This window comes from Dryas octopetala, chromosome 4, assembly GCF_963921425.1.
Source record: "Dryas octopetala chromosome 4, drDryOcto1.1, whole genome shotgun sequence".
NCBI classification, from domain to species: Eukaryota; Viridiplantae; Streptophyta; class Magnoliopsida; order Rosales; family Rosaceae; genus Dryas; species Dryas octopetala.
In genome coordinates, this window is record NC_141369.1 from 20,261,956 (window position 1) to 20,274,042 (window position 12,087).

The 12,087-nt window shown below is 36.4% G+C and overlaps 4 protein-coding genes across 6 annotated transcripts; 3 read left to right on the plus strand and 1 right to left on the minus strand.

The window, feature by feature from the left end:
* The first annotated feature begins 642 nt into the window (after positions 1 to 642).
* LOC147287903 (7-deoxyloganetin glucosyltransferase-like) lies at positions 643 to 3,480 on the plus strand. Of its 2 annotated transcripts, none has more exons than XM_086238899.1 (3): positions 643 to 1,159; positions 1,418 to 2,244; positions 3,376 to 3,480. In XM_086238899.1, exons 1-3 carry the CDS (start codon positions 643 to 645, stop codon positions 3,478 to 3,480), a joined length of 1,449 nt encoding a protein of 482 aa, XP_086095025.1. The 2 variants fall into 2 exon arrangements, with proteins under 2 accessions (XP_086095025.1, XP_086095024.1); XM_086238898.1 differs by having other exon boundaries at positions 1,418 to 2,224; positions 3,344 to 3,480.
* Positions 3,481 to 4,661: 1,181 nt separating this feature from the next.
* Positions 4,662 to 6,313, plus strand: LOC147287904 (7-deoxyloganetin glucosyltransferase-like). The gene is made up of 2 exons (XM_086238897.1): positions 4,662 to 5,211; positions 5,322 to 6,313. The coding sequence occupies exons 1-2, from the start codon at positions 4,668 to 4,670 to the stop codon at positions 6,257 to 6,259; spliced, it is 1,482 nt and encodes a 493-aa protein (XP_086095023.1). The 5' UTR covers positions 4,662 to 4,667; the 3' UTR covers positions 6,260 to 6,313.
* On the minus strand, positions 6,314 to 8,107 carry LOC147287905 (protein HIGH ARSENIC CONTENT 1, mitochondrial-like). Its single transcript, XM_086238908.1, is given in 7 exon segments — positions 6,314 to 6,578; positions 6,581 to 6,655; positions 6,808 to 6,861; positions 6,959 to 7,029; positions 7,200 to 7,273; positions 7,796 to 7,873; positions 8,007 to 8,107. Coding segments are annotated over 7 exon segments (414 nt in total). The 5' UTR covers positions 8,027 to 8,107; the 3' UTR covers positions 6,314 to 6,536.
* A 1,684-nt stretch (positions 8,108 to 9,791) lies between these two features.
* Positions 9,792 to 12,061, plus strand: LOC147287906 (putative aquaporin NIP5-1). 2 transcript variants are annotated; one of them, XM_086238906.1, is made up of 6 exons: positions 9,792 to 9,957; positions 10,215 to 10,634; positions 10,885 to 10,946; positions 11,046 to 11,217; positions 11,577 to 11,646; positions 11,735 to 12,061. In XM_086238906.1, exons 1-6 carry the CDS (start codon positions 9,898 to 9,900, stop codon positions 11,755 to 11,757), a joined length of 807 nt encoding a protein of 268 aa, XP_086095032.1. In that variant the 5' UTR covers positions 9,792 to 9,897; the 3' UTR covers positions 11,758 to 12,061. The 2 variants fall into 2 exon arrangements, with proteins under 2 accessions (XP_086095032.1, XP_086095033.1); XM_086238907.1 differs by having other exon boundaries at positions 9,803 to 9,957; positions 10,267 to 10,634.
* Positions 12,062 to 12,087: the final 26 nt, after the last annotated feature.

Here is a 12,087-nt window from a genome sequence, read left to right on the forward strand (position 1 = left end):
TATCAGGGCTGGCCCAACTGGTTAAAATACAAGAACAAAACCAATCACTAGTCCAAAGCGAGTCGGGACAAGAACTAAAGACAGTAAACAATTAAGTGAGCACAAACCCTCTCCTTGTGGTTCTTCCACAGGGAGGCAATGGAGTCCATTGCTTGAGAGTATCATGGCGAAGGAGGATAGGGGCTTCTGACCTGATTTTAGGATGATTAAGAGACATGAATGATGAACCAATGATCTGTAATTCCTTGTGAGGATTAATTGATTGGTATGTTCAAAAAAACAATATATTTACTGATTATATCTCTTAAACTCTAACAGAGGTGAGACTCACTTATATAAGTGAATTTCATATTATGATAGATGTGATCGGCAATGTGAATTGTGTATATGCTGTTAATTATTTCTTTCTGGCTTCATTTGCTGACACTTGTCTCTACTATTTTGGCTTTTTTCTCACAGCTGCCGCCTTTCTTTAATTTTTTTATTTAAGTAAATCCCGCCGTCCGGTACTATTGTATACCCCAACTCTTTGGAGGACTGTTTATCACATGGCAGACCCACACAAAAATGTTGTTAGCCCTATAAATTTGTAGTTGCTGCGATTGCAAGCACATATGCATGCACACTGATACATTATCTAAGATGAGTTCCATGGCAGTAGGAAATAAGCCTCATGCTGTATGTATTGCGCTTCCACTTCAAAGCCATATAAAGGCAACTCTTAAATTTGCAAAACTCCACCATAAAGGCTTTCATATAACCTTTGTCAACACAGAGTACAACCACAATCGCTTTCTTAAATGTCTAGGCCCCGAATCGCTGGACGGCTTGCCTGATTTTCGGTTTGAAACCATTCCAGATGGCCTTCCGGGTTCAGATGAAGATTCTGCTCAAGACATCGCTTTGCTTTGTGATTCCGTCAGAAAGAATTTCTTGGCTCCTTTTCGTAACCTCCTCATAAAACTCAATTACACAACAACTTCCAGCAATCCTCCAGTGAGTTGCATAGTTTCAGATGGTTTCATGTCGACGTTCACAATCAAAGCTGCTGAAGAGCTTGGAATCCCTGTCGCACTCTTCTTTACTATTGCTGCAGCCGGCTTCATGGGCACTAAACACTATTCCACTTTGCTAGAAAAAGGACTTGCCCCACTAAAAGGTGAAACAAAAATTGAATCACTTGTTTACTTTTATGATTGAAGATTTGTTGCTTGTGGATGGAATAAAAATGGCAGTTGTGTCATAGTTTGGTCTAAATTGAGAATCGCGTAAAGGTTTGTGGACCATTGCTGCAATTAAACCCTACTTTTATGATTGATGATTCATTTCTTGTTTCTAAACATGCGAATGAAACTTAAAAATTTAAAAAAAAAAAAAAAAAACAATTTTCTTATAATTGATTACTTGGGTGTTGTAGATGAGAGCTGTTTAACAAATGGGTTTTTGGACACCGTCATAGATTGGATTCCAGGAATGAAGGATATCCGTTTAAGGGATCTCCCAACCTGCTTTCGAACTACAAATCCCAATGACATCTTCTTAACCTTCAGCATGGAATCAATGGATAGAGTTCCTGAAGCTTCAGCAGTTGTTATTCATACTTTTGATGTGTTGGAGAGGGATGTTTTGGATGCTCTGTCATCTATGCTTCCACCTGTTTATGCCATTGGCCCTCTGCAATTGCTTCTCAATCAGATACCAGAACACCCTTTGAAGTCTTTGGGATACAGTTTATGGAAAGAAGAAACTGATTGCCTCCAATGGCTAAATGCTAAGGCGCCAAATTCAGTTGTTTATGTGAATTTTGGAAGTATAGCCGTCATGACACCCAAACAACTTGTAGAGTTTGGTTGGGGACTTGCAAATAGCAAGCAACCCTTTTTGTGGGTAATTAGGCCTGATGTAGTTGTTGGTGAATCCGCGATTTTGCCACCTGAGTTTGAGACTGAGACTAAAGAAAGAGGTCTAATAGCGAGTTGGTGCCCACAAGAACAAGTCCTTAACCACCCATCAATTGGAGGGTTTTTAACACACAGCGGGTGGAATTCAACCATTGAGAGTTTATCTGCAGGTGTGCCTATGCTCTGTTGGCCACTCTTCGGCGATCAACAGATGAACTGTTGGTATACTTGCAACAGATGGGGCAGTGGCATGGAGATTGATAACAATGTGAAGAGAGATGAAGTGGAGAAGCTTGTTAGAGAGTCGATGGAGGGAGAGAAGGGTAAGAAAATGAAAAAGAGAGCAATTTTGCTCACCTCTTTTAATTTAGGTGTATGCTCACCTCCCATCTAAAATGCTGCCATATGTTTAAAAAATTAACCATGAGTTAATTTATTGTATTTAATTATTTATGATATTATAATGATGAGAGAGAAAAATAATTTGACAACTCTTTTCTACTTTTATCCTTATCTTTTATTATTCAACTTTTTTCCATTTATCTCTCTGCTGCTCACCTCCTATTAATTTTTATTTTCTCTTTTATTTAATTATTTCTAATAATTTGTGCTTCTTTTGTTTTTTTGCTCTTCTCCAGTACACATCTAGTATCTAAAAAACCACATGCATTTAATAATTTTTGCTTTTTTTTTTTGTTTGCTCTTTTCTAGTATGCCTCCAATACCCAAAAAACCACATCCAATTTTTTTGGGTCTTCTCATGTATACACCTTTTATCTACTTTTTTAATTAATTAAAAAAAATAATCCAACAACACATTTTTTTTTGCCTAAGAATTCTTCTTTCTTGTCTCATACATGACCTTTTCAGATCAAACAAATTCTTAAGTCAATCCAAGGTGTTGCAGCATTTGAAGAGAGAAGAATAGTTGCAACGACATAATTTTTTTTTTTTTGAACTCATGTAACTTTTTTATTGGATTTTCTACGTATGTAAATGAGTTGTTTTAGATTTTTGTTTGGCCAACATTTTAGATTAAACTTTGCAAATGAGTTTTTTGTTCGAATTGCAAATGTGTTGTTAGAATATTTTTATTTTTTAATTAATTAAAAAAATAGATAAATGTGTATACATGAGAAGACCCAAAAAAAGGATGTGATTTTTTGAATACTAGAGGCGTACTGGAGAAGAGCAAAAAAATAAAAGAAGTAAAAATTATTAGAAATAATTAAATAAAAGAAAAAAGAAAAATTAACGGGTGATAAAAAAAAGTTGAGTAATAAAAGATAAGGATAAAATAAGAAAGGAGTTGTCAAATTATTTTTCTCTCTCATCATTATAACATCATAAATAATTAAATACAATAGTTAACTCATGGTTAGTTTTTTAAACACGTGGCAGTATTTTAGATGGGAGGTGAGCATACACCTGAGTTAAAAGAGGTGAGCAAAACTGCTCTCAAATGAAAAATAAGGCCATGGAGTGGAAGAAACTTGCAGAAGAGGCCACAGGTCCACATGGTTCTTCATCCACAAACTTGGACAATTTAGTGAATCAAGTGCTATTAAGAATCAGCTAGATGTTATCTCATAAGATCGAATGTGATTAATTTCATTGTTGTTGATGTTATTACAGCAAGATGTTCAACTGTTCTCTTACTAACTAGCAAGATGATCAAGATGTACTCATGTTACCATCTTGAACTTCGTTTTGTTTTGAGCTTTACATTCATTTCAATGTTAAATTTGTTTTATGGCGCGAACAAAATGTCTTAACATATATATCAGGAAACTTTTAGATACTAATTAATGTGCCTTCACATTATCAGTGCGTTCCATTCAAAGATTGGTTCTATTTTTTTTTTTTTTTTCCTAATATGGTAACAAAATTCCTAAAATTTCTTTTTTCAAATGATTGGTTCCATCCAATTAAGTTGAGTGACGATGAAAGAAATACTGATATACAATCTAATTAAGATGAGTTCCATGGCAGTAGGAAATAAGCCCCATGCTGTATGTATTCCTCTTCCACTTCAAGGCCATATAAAGGCAACTCTTCAATTTGCAAAACTCCTCCACCATAAAGGCTTTCACATAACCCTTGTCAACACAGAGTACAACCACAATCGCTTTCTTAAATCTCTAGGCCCTAACTCTCTTGATGGCTTTTCGGTTCGAAACCATTCCAGATGGCCTTGCCTGTTTTTCTTAAATTATTTATCATCATCCATAATGGTGGAACACGTGTCACACATTCATAATCATGGTAATGCTCACTACCACTTTTTTATGGTAAACAAAAATTAACTGTAGTTGATTGTCTTATATAGAGGCCTTGTCAGCTGACAGTCATGTGGAATTCTCGCCTTGTCATTCAGGTGTGTAGTGTGCTTACGAAAGTAACTTATTTGTCCTCGTGATAAGGACAGACTAGTGTCACGGCAGAAAGAGAGAGAGAAGAAGGAGAGGAGAGAGAGAGAGGGGGGGGGGTCCTCCTCGTGCTTACTACTCCTTTTGTACTTGAACAGTGTGCCCACCTTTTGTATTAATCTTCTTGAGGTTTCCTCAGCTTTGGTTATATCACAATATTCTTATTGGTTTGCCAAATATAAAAAATAAAAAAGATTCCCATGAGCTGAAAATTATTATAATTGTAGGCCCTGCCTCTTTGTAGGACTCAATAATTTGATATATAAACGGAGTATAAAGATGTACTGCATTTTGTGCAAGTGCATCACACCGACATTGATGCACAGAATAATCTAAGATGATGAGTTCCACAGCAGTCCCTGGTAATGAAAAGCCTCATGCTGTATGCATTCCGATTCCACTTCAAAGCCATATAAAGGCAATGCTCAAATTTGCAAAGCTCCTCCACCACAGAGGCTTTCACATAACCTTTGTCAACACAGAGTTCAACCACAACCGCTTTCTCAAATCTCTTGGCCCCAACTCCCTCCATGGCTTGCCTGATTTTCGATTCGAAACCATCCCAGATGGCCTTCAAGGTTCAGATGAGAACGCCAGCCAAGACATCCGTGTGCTTTGTGACTCGGTCAGAAAAAACTTCTCGGCTCCATTTCGCAAACTCCTCATAAAACTCAATGACACAGCAAACACTATTTCGAGCAATAGTAATGTTCCTGCAGTGAGTTGCATAGTTTCAGATGGTTTCATGTCCTCGTTCACCATCCCAGCTGCTGAAGAACTTGGAATTCCTCTAGCACTCTTCTTTACTTTTTCTGCAGCTGGATTCATGGGCTGCAAACAATTTCCCACTTTGGTGGAAAAAGGACTTACACCACTCAAAGGTACTGAAAGAAATATATTGAACCAAATTGTTTTAGTTTTGTGATTCATTGCTTGTTTCTAAAGAAATGATGGATGGAATTTTTCTTGAGTAATTGGTTTTGTGTTGCAGATGAGAGCTGTTTGACAAATGGGTTTTTGGACAAGGTAATAGATTGGGTTCCAGGAATGAAAGATATTCGTTTAAGGGATCTTCCGGCCTCCTTTCAAACTACAGATCCCAATAACATTGGTCTTACCTTCACCCTTGAAGCAATTCAAAGAGTTGGTAAAGCTTCAGCAGTTGTTCTTCACACTTTTGATGATTTGGAGCCAGATGTTTTGAGTGCTCTCTCATCTATGGCACCGCCACCTGTTTATGCCATTGGCCCTCTCCAATTACTTCTCAATCACATACCACAAGACCCCTTAAAGACTATGGGATCATACAGTTTATGGAAAGAAGAAACTGAGTGCATCCAATGGCTAAACGCTAAGGCTCCAAATTCAGTTTTTTATGTGAATTTTGGCAGCATAGTGGTCATGAAATCAGAACATCTTGTTGAGTTTTGTTGGGGACTTGCAAATAGCAAGGTTCCCTTCTTGTGGGTGATTAGGCCTGATTTGGTTGCTGGTGAATCAGCCATTTTGCCACCTGAGTTTGTAGCTGAAACTAAGGAAAGGGGTCTAATAGTGAGTTGGTGCTCACAAGAGCAAGTACTTGATCACCAATCGGTTGGAGGGTTTTTAACACACTGCGGTTGGAATTCAACCATTGAGAGCGTGACTGCAGGGGTGCCTATGCTTTGCTGGCCATTTTTCGCCGACCAGTGGACAAACTGTCTCTTTACTTGCAGAGAATGGGGTATTGGCATAGAGATCAGTAAAGATGTGAAGAGAGACGAAGTAGAGAAGCTGGTTAAAGAGTTGGTGGAGGGAGAGAAGGGTAAGAAATTGAAAAAAAAGGCCTTGGAGTGGAAGAAGCTAGCAGAAGAGGCCACTGCCCCACATGGTTCTTCATTCACAAACTTAGACGAGTTAGTGAATCAAGTTCTACGAAGACAAGGTTAGATGCATGTAGTGCCAAGTAGTGCTTAGAGACTATTGTACTTAATAGACTAGCCATATGTACTCTCTGTTTCCATCTTTAATTTCATGTTTTTGTAAGTTTCATATCAAGTTGTAACCCATTAAATAAAACTAAATGCAAAAACAGTTCATAAAAGAAACACACACACACACACAGACTCACACCATTTACTTTGCATTGCTTATTGATGAGTTCCCTTATTCATGATTACAAGCAAACCTCAACTGGAAACATATAAACTAGGAACATAAATTTCAATCAAGGACGGAATTTGCAGGCGACTTTTAAGTCTTGAGTGGGGGTTTGTCATCACCAGAAAGTCCACTGTCCAGCCATGAGGAGTAGCCCCCTTCCATGTTGGTCACATTCTGGAAACCCTGCATCCAATTTAATTTGTTAATAATATTGTAATACTATTACACCTTCAACCTTCTATATATAAATAATTATGAAAATAGAAAAACCAGATAATGAAATTCAAGATAACTGACAAGTAGCTAGGAACTCTGTAAGAAGGCATAAAACTTACTTCATTAAGAAGATCAACACACGCTTTGAGTGATCTGCCTCCACTGTTGCAAGCCTTCAATATAAATCATCAAATTCTAGACTCAGATAACGAGAGTTGTCAAAAAGAAAAGCAGGAAATTAAAGCAGCATGACCAAGTTGTAATAATTACCACAACCAAGTGATCCTGGTTCATGAGAATTGAGGAAATTTGGGTGAGAAATTCAGGGTTTTTCACTCTACCTGCAGGGTTTTTATCACAGGAAAAGAAAAGAAAACAGTTGAAATCTTAAAGTTGGGAATGTATGCATGATCATGATTCATGTATATATATGAGTTTTGGTGAGGTACTTGTCAGGAAATCATCAATATTATCATATATACTGAAATTAAAAGAGAATTAATCGAAATACCTTCTTGTGTGATGAACATGTAGGGAACGTTTAAGGCATCTTCGACGTGGCTCTTGTTGAACTCCTCAATGGTCCTATTAATAATAGAAACTTTATATATTTAGCATTGGATATGAGAGACAGAGTAAGAGTTTCATTTCTTCTTTTCCTTTTTTCCTGTGAAAACTTTAACAGGTAAGCCTTTCTCAGCATCAACCTCCCTCTAGGCACCAATATAGGCCATGACATCTTTCCATTCTTGAAAGTTTCACATCTAGATCATACAAATTAAATAGCTAGCTAGAGAATAATCAAGAATAGTTAATAATTGATCTTCAATTTAATTAAACTGGCATAATTAGTTAGTGTAAGATATCTACAGAAAAGTAGTACACCGTTCTAAAATTCACGAGAAGAACTTACCTATCCTCTTATGTAATACCACATGGTATTCTCACCCTCTCTCATTGGCTCTCTCTCTTCTCTCACTCTCTTTCTCTCTGTCTTTCTCTCATCTCTTGTCTCTATCTCTCTCTTCAAGGAATGTCACATCACTACAACATGGGAATAAATAAGTTTTTTCCAAAATTCACACATACATGCACACACGTACGTACCTAACATCCAGATAACGGTGGCCTGTGCTGAGGAGACCTTTTGCGGTGTACACGTCAACGCTCTCAACATCTTCAGGCCTACAATATATTAACATGAATTAAGAGTCAGATGAGTAGTACTAATTCATGAACTAATTAACTGCAACAAAAGCTTCAAATAAATTAAACTACTTAATTGACAAATCAATACATGAGCTAGATCATATCTCACCCTTTCGTAGCAGCAGCCATTGGACGGACAGACTATGTATATAATGTAGCGGCTTTGAAGTTGGATCGATCTTCAACTACTGTGTTCAACTTCAAGTTCAGGAGATTAATTATTAGCAGCACAACAACTTAAGTATTATAACAAGCAAGTCCCGCCCATGTCTATATATGCAAGTATTATATATAATATTATAATACATATATTAACATATAGTCTTTCTCTCTACCAAATATTCGTTCTGAGAATGGTACGTTAGAGTATAGACACCCATTTTTCGATTAAATTTTAATTTTTAATTCTTGATTTTTGGGCTTCTGTTCGTTTAAATTTTAAATTTTAACTCTTTGAGTTTTTTGCAACAAATCATGAATAATAATTGTATACCCTAAAATGTTAAATACCATAAAAAATATGATAAAAAAGATTTAGAAAAAAAACCCATAAAAATTCCAGGCCTATTTTTTAATAAAGAACGAACATGCTGCATAGGAAAAACCGAAAAAGTCATATTAATATATATATGTGATTAATTAAAAATTCCAAAATCAAAGTTGAGCTTAATTAATTCTCCATGAGATTACATTTATTTAGTTGTACGTAGTACTGGAGCTTCTATATATATAAATATTCATAATGTACAGAGTCGATCACCTTTTTTTTAGTGCATAAGTTGCTTCATGCCCCAGCTATATATGTTAGACTAATCTAACCTTGAACATTCAAAATAAGAGAATTACGTACTTTTAAATGATTTTTTGTGTTTGTTGACTTTTGAATGAAATTAATTAAATGTAAGTGTAAATGATTTGGCAGTGCTGTGAACGCACGTAAAGGATTGTGATGAAAGGGAAACTTGTATTTTGGAAAGAAAGACGGGCTAATTACACATACATCCCCTGTGGTTTATCGTCTTTTCACATACACCTCCTGAGATTTCAATAATTACACATACACCCCCTGAGGTTTTAAAACTGTTGCATATAACCCCCTACAAAAGAAAAAAATAAATAAATAAAAAAGAAAATATTTGTATTCAGGTTGGACCTTACACTTTGAATAATTTTATTAGGCTATTTAATCCCTTAACATGTTTTTTTGCATAATTTTTCATCATTTTTGTCTCACTATAGGGGGTTATATGTAACAGTTTTAAAATCTCAGGAGGTGTATGTGTAATTATTGAAACCCTATGGGGTGTATGTGAAAAGACGATAAACCTCAAGGGGTGTAAGTGTAATTAACTCAAAGAAAGATGCTCCAACATTTCAATACTCATCAGTCATGCATCAGTGTAATAGCTAAGACAGTCCAATAGTGGCAATGCATATCCACAGGAATGGGTTGAAAACAAACATTAATTAAGCTTCAAAACGTTTAATTAATTTGTCTAATTAATTCCAAGTCTAAAATATTTATTTTAATAAAAACGATAACAAAGAGAATTGGTCCCAAAATATCAATTAAGATTGTTGTCTAAAATTTTAGAATAAATATCTTATATATGCCTCTGGTACCTTTTTTTCTTGGAGAGATGGTACTCTAATTAAGAAGCAGGGCTTGAATTATTCTAAGCTCAATCTCTTTCTTAATTTTCTTGTGTGTCTATTATTAATTAATTTGCCAACGACTTCAAGGGTATAAGCTTTGACCTTTTACCTCTTATAATTATTATATGATGGTGAGGAGCTAGTGGGCCTTTAAATTTGGGCAAAGGCAAAATGCACGCAACTTACATTCTTACCTCCCTCCCTCAATTCAGCCCTTTATCATTTTTATAATTAATTTGTATATATAATCAAAACCCCAACTAGCTAGTTCTAAATTTTAGTTCTCTTCCTTCTTCTTAATTCCCTTGTTCTTGCTAAGCTAGCTAGCTAGCTACAACTCTTTAATGACAAGAACCAAATGCTTGTCGAGCTGCCATGCACCCAATCTCACTCTTATCCGGAAGGTACTTCTAATTAAGTTCTAACACACCAATATATATAGATTTTAATTCTATATATAGGACGAATCTGTATGTCATAATAATACGTACTTTGTTACTTAACCTTTGAATCTAAAGGTTCACTGTTTAATAATAGAGTTTAGATTGTGAGTTTTCGTTGGATTGGATATGTTTGTATGACCTAGCTACATGCAAATTCCTAATCTACACGATGATATATAACGTTTTGCATGCATGTATATATATATATATATATACAGGTTGGAGCTGAGTTTGTGGGGACCTTCATCTTGGTATTTTTTGCTGTAGCAGGGCCTATTGTGAACCAAAAGTACAATGCCGTTGAGACACTGCTAGGCAATGCGGCATGTGCAGGGCTAGCTGTGATGGCAGTGATTTTGTCCACCGGCCACATCTCCGGCGCACACCTAAACCCATCTGTCACCGTTGCATTCGCGGCGTTTCAACACTTCCCGTGGTCCCAAGTCCCCTTCTACGTAACAGCGCAGGTTTCAGCCTCCATTTCTGCTAGTTTTGCTCTCAAGGCTGTTTTCCATCCCTTCATGTCTGGTGGAGTTACAGTTCCTTCAGTGAGCCATGGCCAAGCTTTTGCACTCGAGTTCATTGTCACTTTCATTCTCATGTTTGTTATCACTGCCGTTGCCACTGATAGTCGTGCGGTATGTATATATCTTATTATGATTGCAATCGAATTCTAACATTTATATATAACGAGTCATTTCTGTTTACCAATTAATCAGAGTCTTAATGAACGTACAATAACAACTCATTAGCGGAAAACAATTTTTTGTGTGTACATATAGTAAGACGGTGATTAATTTGCTAGTGATCAAGAATACATGTAACGAGTGAAGCATTTGAAGTTAATTTTTAGATGTATAATCGATTCGATTTTGTCCGAGTGAACAGGTTGGGGAGTTGGCAGGTGTAGCAATTGGAGCTACAGTTTTGCTCGACATTCTTGTTGCAGGGTGAGTAACTTTTCATTGTTGTTGCTGTGCTTTGTCACATGCAAAAGAGCAAATATGCTAAATTCTAAATTTTATGTAATTAATATATACAATTGGCAGGCCAACAACTGGCGGTTCAATGAATCCGGTCCGGACTTTGGGTCCGGCTGTAGCTGCAGGAAATTATAAGGGATTGTGGATCTACTTGGTTGCACCCACACTTGGTGCCTTGGCTGGTGCTGCTACCTACACAGCTGTGAAGCTCCCAATCCCTGACAAATCACCAAACCAGGTTGGGAATTAGGAGCTACTACTTCCAAACTTTTATCCATCAGGGAATTATTGGATCGATCCTTAATTATTAGGAGCTACACAACTGTCATAGCAATCAAATAGATAGGTGATTAAAAAGTTAAAAGATATGTGAAAAAGCGATAATAGGTAAACAGATTTAAGACCTTATATTGTGACGCAAAACTTAGAATTCTTGCTGTAAAATTCTATACTATCAATAGCGAATTAGCGATCACTTCAGTTTGTGACATTGGCTGGCAGCCTAGCTAATTCCTGTAACATAGACCATTTTCAAGTTATATTATCTCTGCTTTCATTTTATTCTTATGCATAAAAATTTGATCATTTGTGTGATAGATTCATGACGCCTCTCATGGCGATGATAATTTGCCACAACTCCACATGGACGAATCTCCCACTGGACAGGGTAATCAAACTAAGAGTCTATCATACAACTACTTGACTTGTTTTCAAGGACCATTTGATTACTAATTTTGTGTTAATTTTGATTACAGATCACATCACAGGAGCTCGTTGATCATGAACAGGGAACACTGAACAGTAGATGAATATATATATTTATATAAATGGCCCTTTGTAATTCTGTTTTATAATGTTCTGTGAGAGTGTGATGCTAGTTCATAACTGTAAACAGAGTGCTATATATGTAGAAGCTAGGAACTGTTCCATCATTTCCTGCTACGATTCTCATGATGGAGGCAGTGGATACCTTTTATTGCCTTCTCCTTCTGCCCCCCATTTCTGATGGTGAAGCTGCTGCTAACATTTAATGTTTAATTCGGTAACTACAAGTTGATCAATATATATGTGTTGCCCACTCATTATACGTTCCTGTCTTTCACAATCA